Source organism: Xiphias gladius, chromosome 6 (assembly GCF_016859285.1).
Source record: "Xiphias gladius isolate SHS-SW01 ecotype Sanya breed wild chromosome 6, ASM1685928v1, whole genome shotgun sequence".
In the NCBI taxonomy this organism is placed as follows: Eukaryota; Metazoa; Chordata; class Actinopteri; order Istiophoriformes; family Xiphiidae; genus Xiphias; species Xiphias gladius.
The window spans coordinates 23,715,228-23,729,292 of record NC_053405.1 but is presented as its reverse complement, the minus strand read 5'-3'; the positions used below and the strand labels follow the sequence as shown (position 1 = coordinate 23,729,292).

At 41.3% G+C, this 14,065-nt stretch overlaps 1 protein-coding gene across 1 annotated transcript in view; it reads left to right on the top strand.

The window, feature by feature from the left end:
* Positions 1-14,065, top strand: part of sh3rf1 (SH3 domain containing ring finger 1) — a 32,267-nt gene continuing 18,202 nt past the window's right edge. The window contains exons 1-2 of the mRNA XM_040129436.1: positions 1-274; positions 1,237-1,748. Coding sequence (XP_039985370.1) covers positions 1,362-1,748 — 387 coding nt within the window. The 5' untranslated portion in view covers positions 1-274; positions 1,237-1,361. The remainder of the gene's footprint in view (positions 275-1,236; positions 1,749-14,065) is intronic.

The following is a 14,065-nucleotide window of genomic DNA, read 5'->3' as shown; positions in this document are numbered from 1 at the left end:
ACAGAAGTAGCGTACTAGCATGGCGCTCGGTGTAGTCGGAGTTCCCTTGTCTCACCCGTGTCGTTTTCATGTTAGGTTTTACTTACGTATCTGACAGAGGTACGTTCATATTATACGCTGTACGCCCCTAAAGACAAACAATAGAATCTGTCCGTTGAATACTCCAGATAAGTGGCTAGTAGATTCCAGGTAGCTTGCTAACTAGTAACGTTAGCAAGGAGGCAAAAATTGGGAGATACGGGACAACAAGAGGAGGAGTCCTGTTTTGGAAGAGGTAAGCTGAATTGCATTTAGTGGGCAAATTACTTTCAAGTGTTACAAATAAATTGCTTTCTGTCCGATAAGTTGTACAATCATTTTTTTCGAATACGAATGCTGTAAAAACTTCTGATTGTTATTTTCTTATAAGGTTACAACATTAAAGTAGCTCCCTCGCTAGCGGGTGATCATTGCTAGTAAACTTACTTTAATATGCACATTGGTAGTTTTAATTTCACGTGTGTCTGGGAAAACACTACTGCGCAGAGTACCAATGTCGTAAAAAGTCACAAAAGCATCAGTACACTTTATTTGCGCTGTTAAGTGTTACGTAATATTGACATTTTTTCCGGAGTAACGTTACACTACTGCCGCACAAGCTCGAAACATTTGGATTTTATCATTTAAATGTCTTGTGCTGTGATCTCAGCAGTTACAAGATGGGCTACATCGAGCCGATTATGTCACAGTGGGGTTTTTTTTCATTTATTTATTTTTTTTATTATTCACCAAGTGTGTGTGACTGCCTCTTGAAGGAGAAATCAGAGTCTCTCACTCCTGTACTATTGCTGTGGGTTTCTCTTTTTTTTTTTTTTTTTTTTTGGTCGCGCCTATGGTGTGTTGAGCGTGCGAAAGTTGCCATGGTCGACGGATCTAAGATCAGAGTTACCAGGTGTAGTTATCCACTTTGGAGTATATTAGATTAGACTGCGCCTCTAATCCCTCATTCGTTAATCTAATGGCAGGCAATGGGGCAGTAGTTTTGCAGGTGCTGTCGGCTCATCACTTAACTACAGTATGAAATATGAATAATATAAGTAAATGTGAAGTGATTGTGTCAGTTTTTCTGTGTGACGCTCAACAAATAAAGCAACACTACTAAGTTTCACCCATATGTGATGTCTGTTGGATGCATACCATGACCTATTTCTTGTGTGTAAAGTTGATTAATATGCATGTCTTGACCCTCTTTTGTAGCTGATGCAGATGCCATGGCCATAGCCGAGGTATGGGAGTGACGTGAGAGTACTGGTCCTGCTTCCAAACAGAAACCTTATCCACATCATGTATTTCTGCTGAAGTCAAGGCGGAACACACAGAGAATGGATGAGTCAGTATTGTTGGATTTGCTTGAGTGCCCTGTTTGCCTGGAGCGGCTGGATGCCTCGGCAAAGGTTCTTCCCTGTCAGCACACCTTCTGCCGCCGATGCCTCCAAGGCATCCTAGGCTCACGTGGAGAGCTGCGCTGCCCAGAGTGCCGGACGTTGGTGGAGTGTACCGTGGATGAACTCCCCAGCAACATCCTCCTTGTGCGCCTGTTAGATGGCATCAAACAGAGGCCTCGAAGGGCTGTTCCTGGGGCTGGAGTCTGCACAAATGGTACGTCTGGAGCCGTGGCCAGAGCACACAGCAGGGACCAGGGCAGCAGGGACCAGGGCACCCCAGGAGCACAACCCCAGCGAGCTCAGGCTAAGAGCACCCTTGTCCGGGTTAGTATACTCACAGTGACTAAACATGGATCAGTGAGCATGAATCTTTGTTTCCCATTGTTAGGGTCAAACTGAAACAAAACAGGGAAAATCTGTGTGGATTAAAAGCAGCATGTTGCATTACTGGCTCTCTAATCTTTGCTGTGGATTAACTGTTATCATGGTGATCCGAAGGCCAGCCAGTTGACTAGCAGCCCAACATTACTAATTGCAGTGATTGAGAGAAGTTAATAGTTGAGCCGACAAATTATTCTGTTCTGTGCGCCGACTGCAGCTGGGCTTTTTCCCGTAAGAAGGGCTTGCAGTTTTTTCCTAGCTGCTGACAGTGCCATATGCCAAAGTCTGTCTTACACTTGAGATCCTGCTTTGGTGTTGCTTGTGAATGTGCGTGAGAAATGTAGGGTGGGACTAAAGAGTGGTTGTTGTATCTGCACTACTGAGAGGAGTTATAAAGTATAGTTAGAGAAGCAGGAGAAGATTGTGAAATACTAGGAGCCTCTTTTTCATCAGTATTACGCATACAGATGAGAGAGAAATGAGCATTTAAGCACAGGGAAATAGGGACCTTAGATGACTTTTTCTGTAAGCTTCTGTAAGTCCAAGGAAACATGTTGATATCAATACATCAATATGTTTGTCCTTCATGGTTATGTTGAAACACTTTCAAGATAAAAGCAGAGGCTGAAGCCAACAGATTTCATGGCATGTTTTAATGCTATTTTAATCTAATTTATTGAACCGTTATCTTTAACAAAAGTGATATTTTTCTGTATTATTTACCTTAATCCATGGGAAAATCAGTGCTCAGTATATTATTGCTTCTACTTTATGTATTGGTTATAAAACTCAAAGTCACATATGTGTGTGAATGTACTATTTTCTCTGAGCTGCCCAGACTATTTCGTATGGAAATATAATACGGCACACACTAGAGAAAAATAACGTTAACATTAGGGGGAAAATCCAGTAAATAATATTATCTTTACACTAAAATTGTCAAGATTTTTAACATTTCTTGCTGTAAATATACTCAAATCAGACTTAGGATAGTATTTTTGATGGTATTGCTTTAACATTAATGACGTTTAAAAACCGGACTCATTGATCATTTCTAGTCTCCACGTAGGGAGGATAGGGTAGATGAAAAGGTCAAGGTCCCGTGTAGAATCACTGGAATGTCAAAGCACAGATAATGTATCTGCGTAGCTGTGCAGGTACGAAGATCAGAGACCTTGCTGTAAATCGCTGCTGGGGGACCCGCCTCATTTGCCGTTGTATCACTGCAGAGGATTCATGCTCGTTTCAAAGCTGTGGGTGCATTGTGGAATTTCCCTCGATTCTGAAAAGCCTGCTTGTTGGTGATAAAAAGGTGGATGCTTGAAACTACCAAATTATTTCAGCGCTCTGTTTTTAAGATTGACAGTTGATTACAATTCCTTGGTGTAGGCATGGAGGGTACAATGCTCCGACATGCACACATGATCTCAAAGTGTTGTTTGACAGTGTGTTTAACCGTGAATTGCATTCAAAGGCTGTTTCCTATTTTCCTTGCAATTCCAGCTATTTTGTAGGATGTCATGTTACTGACTAATAGCATCTCTCGAGTCTGTTCTGCCATCCTAATGCATTCTGCTGATGACAGAGAACAAGAACAGACATGGTTGTGCAGGTGTAACATTTTCAGAAGATAAAAGGCAGAGATCAAAGCTCTTGGTGATTGCCCAGCCAGATCTCTGGCCAGTGCTCCATGGGGACTGAGCGCTTCACTGCCCCTGGGTGACACACTCAGGCCCACTTCTTTATTGTCGGTTGTCTGTCCCCTGATTTTTGTGGTATATCAAGGCTTGAAGCAGCTCCTCCAGTGCTGTGCCCTTGTTCAAGCTGAGTTCCGCCTTCAGTTCTTATATGGCCAGAGAATGGCTGGGAGGGGAGAGCAGCAAGGACTGCCTGACAGATGCACAACAGGGTTTTGTCTCGGGTCCCCTCTGATCTTACTGACTGACCGACACTTGTAGAGTGGCCAAGAGAGATTGTGTGTGTATGGAAGGCCACCAGTAACAGAAGCTGATGAGTGTTAAGTGAAGGCGTCAGGACCAAAAGGGTCAAATGTTTAGTGAGTAACCTTGCACAGTCAGCTTTCTGCCCCTCCTCTTACCATCTCCAGGGTTGCAGCAGTTGTTTGACACTCTGCCCTGGCATTTCTTTGATGAGGCAAATGAAAAGGCTTGTCTTGAATGCAGCACTGTGGTTGTCTGGCCCTTCACAGTCAGGTTGATGACTCACCTCCATGGTGCTCCGTTACGCTGATGTTTTGTCTTCCTCTCGCCCTTGTTGACTCATATAACACAGTATTTTGTTCACACAGATTGAGAACAGATAGCTCAGTGGTATTTTCTCGTGAGAGCGAGTAAAGCCATTGGAGCTGTCTGGAAGTCAAAGGTCAGGGTTCAGGAGTCATGTCAGTCAGGGGTCGGAGCCAACGAGGGAGAGGAAAGAGGTATTAGAGAGAGATTTCTGTGGATGTCTTCAGTTATCATGATGGTCCCCTGGAGAGTTGAGCCTTTTGTCCCACAGTATTAAAATAGATCTTCTTTTATGATAATTTCTGCATTTGTCACAAAATCTTTAATGGTCATATTAATAGTGTCTTACATTAGCCACAGTTTAGAGTTTAGGTTACATTTAGAGCTCTAACATGTACAATAATACTAAGGTAAGATAAGGTTTTAATTAACAATAATTTCACTCCACTACCTGTTGGATGTGAGCATGTTGGTATGTGTATGTGTGTTAGTCTTTGTGTATTTAGTTGTTGGGAAATGAGTCACTATCTTTTCCTAAGCTCTTGGGGATGTAATTAGGTCATCGTCTCATCTTTGGTAATGAGCATTTTTTACAAGGAAAGTTTTTTTTGATTTTTTATAAATACCTTTTATAAGGCCTCTCGTGTTTGATAGCCACATCCTCCTCCTGTTATTTCTCAGTAGCTTCGAATCCACTGAATTGATTCTAAACAAAGAGGAAGAAAAAACATCCTTTCAATCTGGTATTAGTTGCTACTGATTGAGGGAAGCTGTCTCATGTCTTGTTAACCACAAGACATTGCAAGGTTTTTTGTTCCTCAGATATTTTTAAAATAAAATTGCTGTGTTTTGTCCTGTCATTTGTAGTTGATGTAGAAAAAGAATGTTGTGTATGGGTTCCTTATGTAGAGGTATCTCATTAAAATTCCTGTGCACCTCCCTTGTCTGAGGTCGATGAGTCACACTGGCCCTCTTTGATGACATCATATTGTTGTTGAAGCCTTTCCTCTTGGCCGGCTGGCTGACCTCTGCCTGCGCAACGGAACCCCATCATTACACCCTCACACTGCCCACATATTGGCAAACTCATACTAACTGCTTTCCACTGGGAATTTTTTTCAAGAGGGCTTTGGTCTGCTCATTCCTGCTCTCTCAACATGCTCACACTTTTCTCTTGCCTCCTCTGTATTTCCCACGGATGTTTACAAGTAGTCTTGACCTTCTGGACAGTGCGTGTCAGGGATTTTGGAGCCACCTGTAATTTTCTCATATGAGACACTGACACAAGCTGTATTTTTTCCCCATATTTCTGCCATGTGCCTCCTCCCTCCTCGCAGTTTAAATCCAGGCTGGAGCCTGTTAAAGGTCTAATGAGATTAGAGTTTATTAGACGATGAGTCGGCACTGCTCCCCCTTCTCCTCTCACTGCTGACTCTCATTCTGTGGAAATAGAACACTTTTTATTTCATGCAGCAACCTGTGTCTATGTCTCTGGTTGCCACTATGTATTTTTACACACTTATCTAATATACCTTAAGTCAGTTTGTTTCTTGTTGACAAGTGCAGTTTTTTAGTGTCAGATTGTAAATGATATTTTTAAATGCATGGCTCCTCACTGTTTTGTTAACTAAAGTATTGAGAAAGCACGCAGATAAAAAGGGATTTTCACACTACCAACTGGTAAATAGAACATAAAACTGTGGAACCCAGAAGGTTGGAAGTCCATACATCAGTTTATTTCTTATACCGCCAATCCTCTACAAGCTCACAGTGGAGTGGAGCCTTTCCCATCATGCACTGGGCAAGGAGGGGTAGCTGGATGGGTTTGCAATCTATTGCACTGCTAGCTTGCATAGACAAATGCATTCATCGTCGCTTTCACACCTATTTGCAATTCTCACATTCCTGACTGTTCTTACCATGTTTTGGAAAACATACAGCGATTGAGCAGGTGGTCTGTGATACTGTAGGAAATGACTGTCCTCCAATTACGAGTCTGCATAATTCCCAAGCAACCGTTCAAGATTTGGGCTTTCAAGATTTTCCAGGAACATGGAGGAAAGCCTTGTCTTTTTTTTTTGTTTAGTCTCTTTTTAACCTCTTTTCTCTGGACAGAGTAGGGTGTTTTGTGTTTGTGTGTGTGTGAGTAGTTTCAGGTCACTGTTTCTTTTCAAAACACTGGGCTTGTCTAGTCTCGTCCCACTTGCCAGCTCACGTTCATCCTCTCCACTAAACCTACTTAAAGTATCAACACGTATTTATGTTTACTTACTGTCTGTTCTTTACAGTTAGACGTTCATTGTTGTTCGTTGACTCATAGGTAAATGTGTTGATTTTAAAGGACAGTAGAGGTCTGTGTCTTTCATATATATAAATAAGGTCTGTTCTTTTGTTGATATTCATGCATGTAGTGACGTGCCTTGCATTTAAAAGCCCCAGGGCGGACTCAGCTGTAGCAGTTGTATCTTGTTGCAAGACATCTTTTTATGTTCATACAAAGTGTTAGACCTCTGGCCATAATTTCCTGGACAGTTTGGACTGTCTAGATATTTATGTGAACTGGTGATTTACATTTAACCTCGTTGTATAAGTTTTGTTAATGAAGGTGTGTTAACGTTTGTTATTTCCAGTTGTTTTACCACTATATTCTGGGTGGTCCACCAATCAAAAATGCCCAAACTCTTCCGTCCATAACTCATCTCCTGCTGAGTCTGTCAGCATGACAATAGTAAAGGAAGCTGCCATGACCTTCTTTACCACAGTGCTATCACACCTGTGGGAGCAAGTGACAGGCTCTCTATAGTGCTTGTTTTATGTGTGTGGTCCAGTGGCCAAGTTCCTTGGGAAAAATGTTTTGTGGACCAACTCTTATCAGCCATTTGTTTTACAGACCACTTTGAGCATGCTTGTCCTTATATAATCATGCAATTTATACAAGTATTACAAAATAATTTATGTCAACTAGTCTCCTGGCTTGGGTGTTATGTGTTTACACCACATTGTTTTAAGTCTTTTCAGTGGAATTTGTTCTTTTGACTGTTTTGTCAGCTGTTTGTTAACATGTGTCCCATTTTGTCTCTCCCCTATTCCCAAGGTTCCCCTAATACCTGCCTGACCTTAACAGAAGAGTTTGACCTCTCACCCTATGTTGTGATTGGTGGGACAGGGTTGGTCATCCTTGGGCTGTTTGACTGTTGGCATGTTAAGTGTTCAGTTCCCATCCCTAAGGCAGAATCATGATGTGCCAGGGGTTTCCTTTTCAGTTGTTTGACCTCTGACCCAAGAGCTATTATTGGCTCTTCATACATCTTCAAGCACCAATGGCTGACTCTGGCTCACCTTGCTGCTACATGAGAGATGTGTGGTCCCAGACCTCCTCCTGAGATGTTGAAAAAACTGTTTCTATCAAATATTTTGAACATTTTCTTCAGCTCTTGGGCCTTTCTTCTGTAAGCCGCATGTATTTGTTGTTCTGCTATGTGCTGAAAAGTTTCCTGTTTTTCTTTGAGGCCCAGATGTGCAGTTAATCTGCATTTGTCCCCTGAATGGCATCTTTGTCAAAGCTGTGAAAAGACACTGGGTAACCGGTATGGAGTCCAGAGGATGAAGTGTTGCACACTTTAATTCGAAGCAAATGTGTATTTTTTTTGTATACCTGCTGTAATACGGAAGGTATGAATGTTACTGTCCAGCCACATCTTATCTAGTCCTAATATCTTGATGTGTCAAATTTTTTTATCATTCAGACCCTGCAAGAGATGTAGGGCTGCAGCTAAGAAATATCTTCATTTTTATTTGATCCCTCTGCCCATAATTTTTTTTAATCAATTGATCAGTCATTCAGTCTATAAAATGACAGGAAAAAGTTAAAAAGAAAAAACCACGACCTGTCACAATTTTTTAAAACCCCAGTTGATGTGTTCAAACGTTTTTCTGTGTTGGGTTTTTTGTCAGACCATCTGTCAGAAATCCAAAGCTATTGAGTTTACAATATCAGAAATCACAGACAAGTAGAATATCTTTACATTTGAGGGAAAATGGAAAAAATGACTTAATGGATTGTTTGATTAACAAAATAGTTGCAGATTAATCATCTCTTGATAGATTAATTGATAAATCCTTTCAGCTCTAACGAGATGTTTCTTTTCCAATACAGTCTTTTTTCCAGTGGTTAGAAAAGGAATAATCTGTATTTTATTTTGCAAAAAAGTGCAAAAAGATCTTGAAGACCACAGCTACGGAAAGCCAGTTTTCTCAGTTACTCCACATTTGTGGGGTCTCTTCTGCTGACAGTATGTGATTAATTATTGCAGTGGACTTGAATAGGAGAGAGCCCTGACAATGACATGGGTTTGGTTGGTTGGGGGGGTGTCTGCCATAATATGCTTTCTACGCTCACATCCCACCACTAGCACTTACTAGAGAATTACATTCACACTTATATCTAAATCATAACTGTTTTGATTAGAGAAAAATGTACTTTGAGCAAGGTTGTTTGCATGAACACGCACCCAGGCCTCCGTGAGTTTGGCCTGATGAATCCAGGACAGTGTTTGTTTAAATGAGTCAGTAACTGATTTTATATCCATGAGGGCACATTATTCTGTACTCACCCACAAAGACACAGGTGTGTAGTCAGTACACAAACAGACCTGTGACAGCACTGTGTTGAAATGTCAGCGTAGGTTTGAACCAATCAGCTAGTATTTGTATTTTCCATGGTAGAAAAGTGGGATATTCATGTTGATCATGTCAAGGAGAGGCCCATTAGCTTTCATGTATGTGGAGATCCTGTTTAGATTTAGAGGCACTAGTATCTGTGTCTCCTTTCTCCCCAGTGCATAAAGGTATTACTGTGGGCCGAGTAACCACAGCAGCCTGGGATTTTGTAATGTAAGTCTGTGCCAGCAAAATTATCTGCTTGTCAAATGTCTCTGGACTTAAGAGCCCTGCCCATGTGTTTCTTTTTAATGGCCAATGTGGCCATGACCACCCAATACCAAGATTGGTATGAAAAGCATAGATTCCCTACAAATACTCATTTCTTTTAGACTCGCAGTGTTGACAATATAATATGGCATGTTTTTGATGCTTAACATTTCTTACTGTAGTACAAGCTGAAATAAACTCTTGCAAAGCAGAAGCCTGAAGCCTCCACCAGAACAGGACAGGCACAAACTAGTTTGATGGAGTAAATGCTGTAATAATGTAGCACAGTTCTGTTAAGAGCTAATCACACAGCATACCTTTGCAGAAGACCTAGTAACTAGTGAGGGCCCCAAACTCAGAGTTCCTCAGATTTTCTCCTTGACCCTGTCGCTCCAGTACATGATGCCTGACTTAGCATTGAGTGGAGATAAAGGAAAGCTAGCAGCTACATGTTACATCTGGGTTTAGTCGAGGTTGGAATGGACAAACACACTCACACACTTTTCTTAAGAAAGTGAAAAATTGCCATTGCCGTGCTGCTTCTTGAGTCAGAGAACAGATGCCATGTTTGTGCCTTGGACCTTTTCCAGGTCTGTGTCAATATCCTGGCTTTGTTTGTCCACTGTTGAGGCGTACAAATACCAGCCAATACAAGCAAATGTTCTTCATTTGCCCACCAGTCTGACATGCAACAGTGGACAATTGAAAGAAAAGCATAAGCACATGAGAAACAGACAGACACTTAACAAAGATAACTGACGGACAACATAGCAGTTGCTTTAGCAGGTTTTATTTAAGATTCTGCAACCTACAGAGTAGGTAGTCATCCAGTTCCTTGTCAAATTTCTCCTCAACTTGCAGCACCCTTTATAAATCGAAGTCAGCCTGAGCAGAGCAGGTGGCTCACCCTGAATGACTAGGAAAAACAAAAGGCCACAGACACTGCACGCTTTCACCAGCACAGTGGAGAGTAATGTTAGGAAATGCTTAGTATTCAGCTCATATTGACTGTTACTCAGTACACAGATACTGTGACATTTGTGAACGAAACCCTCTGTATCTTAGATACAAGCTAAGCTCCTCTGTGCAACACCTCTCTTGGTGCTAATCCAGGTTATTAAATACCTGCCAAATAAATATGCCTCTGGTTTTACAATATCATTGCAGATTGAAATAAACCTTTTAACCTAAATATTCTATAGATTATTGAGGTGCTTACTTAGCTATTCACTAGCAGTACATGTAAACTTTTTCAGGGCAAATGCAGGAGGCATTATTAACTCACCTCCAGTCCAGTTTATTTAAATAGTTTGTTAGTATGATCAAAGGTTGTGTAATTCAAAGAGTGTTACAGATAAAATAAATGAATAAGTAAATACCCGATGGACAACATGCTCATGAATTTTGACATTTTTTTTGCAGTGTTTCTCCTACGAGGGAGTTGTAGAAGCAAAGGTGAAGCAAAAACTTTTTTGTGCACTCGCGAAGCACGCCCCACCGGGAGGTTTCTATGTATCTGCTGGCACCAGAAGGGCTCTTGAGGACTAAGTACATACAGTGTGCATCCATTTGCTCCCCTTTCAAAACATTTTTGCCACCTCCCTTCCCCCCTGACTGTACCAAAGTAAATACCTCCTCATCACCACTCGCATCGCTCCTCTTTGTTCTTTCGATCAGCCAGTCTTTTAAACTTATCTGAAAGTTCAAACGTGATTTGACAAACAAGCTATTAGCTTATGTTTGACGCATATCACCCACTGGGTGTTGGCTAGCAGCTAGCTAGCTGTCCAATTATTCATTCTTAACTGTCCTATCATCACCACACTGTTGTATTATCAAACTGTTTAAATTTACTTAAATGTAATGATATTTTCAGTGATAAAATAACATAGATTTACAATGTTTCTTGACAAGGAAAATTTGACAAGGGATTCCTATCCAAATAATATGTAATCTTAATATCTCTGTGAGAGAATCTGTCAGTTGTTTTTGAGGTTGACAGCTTTCGCGTGTCACGGTGGCCCTAGCGCATAGCAAGGCCTGCCTCCAGGAAGAAGAAAACAATCGGTGCATGTGGAATACCTACTATCTTTGTATAAAGATGGATCTTCCAAATGTTGTTTACTTCACTGATATGTTTCCATGAGTTTTTCCTTGTTTAATGTAATGCTGCTGTGCAATGCTCACGTGAAGTTGCCGGACTGTTTTCCGTTTGGAAAACAATAACCCTGAAACATGATCAGTATTGCTTTCTTCATTGTTAACATCTACCTGGTGCTTGTTGTTATAATTGTTCTGCTGTCATTTGTCAGATAAGCGCAAAGTTCTCGTTTATATGCTTTACTCGCAGGTGTGAGAATCAATCTGGATATGATGCGTCCATAGCGCAAAATAATATAAGATTAGTTTCTAAAGAGATAATACACTGCCCTCTCCTCCTCTCCTCTGCTCTCCTCTGCTCTGTTCTTCTATGCTCTCCTCTTCCCTCTCTTCTAATTAAAATTTTTTTTTTAGCAGCGATGGTCATATTTCAGCAGTGGTAATGCCGCTGTTAGGTTCATATAGGGGGAAACACTGGTTTGACTAATTCCTTGACCTGATCTGTTAAACATTTTAAATAGACACCTAAACAAAATTTTGAATGATTTATCGTCTGATTTAATTCAGTGGCCAGTCAGTATTTGCCTGTCCCAGTTGTCCTTGCGTTACTAGATTAGCTAGTGCTACTAACCCATTATCAGTGTGTCTGTGTCACAGAATCATATTGTAGGTTCAGGATGGCAAGCCTTGCTTCCTCTCCTGGCCTCATTTTCTTTTCGGTCTTTTGATCTCACACTGTTTTTTCTGCCCTTCTCTCTCTGACTTGCATCTAGCATCCTTGCTCTCTCTCTGCCCTGAAATGTGAGTGGGTTCCTGTGAGAGCTATTGTTAAGCCCAGTGTATGAACTGGCACAGAGTTAAAGAGTTCTGTTCTTTCAGTTTTTAGTCAGACAAGCAAACTGGGTGATCCCAGGGCCACCCAGCACCAGCCCTCATCTGAGAAGAGCCAGGTAAGGAAAACCAGCCCATACACAAAAGCTTGACTAAAAGATGTGCCAGTTCATGTGTAAGCAGTTTCGTTTAATTGCATTTTCACAGTAGAGCCTACCCATACACCCAAAACACATGAGAGCTTCATGAAAACCGTATGTGAGAGCTCTACAGTGTGTGCATTTGCTCTCCCACAAATCCATACTCCCTTCCTGCTAAAATGACTTCTTTCTGATGACTAATCTATAGCTTACTAAGTGCACTCAGCTCAGAAATGTCCTCATTGTATGTCCATGTGTTTTTATAGACCCCACCACCATCACCACCACCTTTAAGACAGAAATGTCAATACAGTCCCTGGTTTTGCACATGGCAGTCTTAGGGGGCCTGTACCACAACTCCAAGAAGGATGGTTTTGATTATAGTTTAGCACCCAGATTCTCATGAGTCCCCAGGCTACAGCTCAAGGTCAGGAACTGGCAGTAAAACTGTACATTGCTGGGGTCAGTGAGTGGTTACTCCTGAGATGTGTTTTGTAACTGGCTCTCAGGGGATTAGCCCTTTTTCAAACCACTCCCTGAACCCTCTGTCTACCCACTTCCACTCTGTTTGCACGTTCACATGGAGGGTCTGCCACATTAAGTGCCATCCCAAACCAATTAGCGGGGAGTGGAAGTGGGTTATAAAACCTGAGTCTACATCGAGTCTACATTGATGCTGACTTACTGGCTACGTGCGACGCCTGTGTTGTTTGTCATGGAACACGCTCTGTACAAATGTTAGTTCCGTGTGACTACCTGTACAAACATTTACTCGTAAACAGCTCCAACTAAGATAGAAATTTAATATTGTCATACTGAGGTTAACAATTTAAGCTTACTTTGTGTTTAGGATTAAATAAACCCATCTCTAGTCTAGAAAACGGTAGACGTGTTTGTTTGATTGTTGAAAGTGTGTGAAAAACCAAGCAGCTTATAAACATCAGGGTTAAAAATGAGAAGATGTTTGAAAAAATGCCACCAAAGAAGCTTGGGAGTATATTTTATTTTTCTCCATATGAGGCTAACTGGAGAGTGAATGTATTGAGCCTGACACCTCACTGCCCACACTGTTACTTATGTAGCCCATTGTTATCGCTATGTGTAAGAGAAGATGTCTCTGACAAAAACATTTTCTTCCCTACTGTTACTTTCGTAACCATGGTTATGAAAACTTAGAACAGTTCCGGAGGGAAGTTCATCACGAAGCTTGCTGCTGTATTTATACCCTACATCTTTAATGAAGGGTGCTTCATTCAGCTGTGAGTGTGACTACAAACAGAGTTGCACGGAGAGGGAGTGGGGAGGGTCTGGCTTGAGAAAGGCCCATTGTCTCTCATAGTAAATTAGTCTCTCATAAGTATTAGGCTAACTGAGAGATGCCTTCTCTGACCTAGGAACATGGAAGAACACGAGGAGAAACAGGAAGATGGTTTAGAGGGCTTTTGAAAACTTCCTGTTCTTCTCACATGTGATCCAAGCTTCCATCTGGCCTCCAGACTGCTCTGAGTGTTTTCGTGCCTGTAGACTAATGTGTGGGACCTCATTTGGTATATAGTCAGGGAAACAAATGAGCACAGTGAGTTGTCATAGAGTAAAGGTCTTGAATGGTTTATTGCCTCTCTCCTTCCTTACAAGACGCAGTCGAATAGATAAACGATGCTTACGACACTGGGGCTGCGAATAACTTAGATTTTATGGATTCTGAATCCAGCGACTTGATTCTGTTTATTGAATTCAGGTGCTGGCTCAGTGGAGAGTGGTCCAACTGTACCTGACAACAATGCAGAAAGTGGTCAGGCAAAAATTCATTCTGGTTCAACATGTAACAAAATGGGAGTGCCTCTTTTAGTCAGTGAAATTAGTACCTAACAAATTAAATTAATTTATCATACTAATACACAAATCCTGTAAATCCATAACATAATAGACTCATTAGACTCAAAATTACCCAAAGTGATTTAAATATAACCAGATAATTATTTGAAAGGCTTCTTCGGTACATAATGCACAAGTT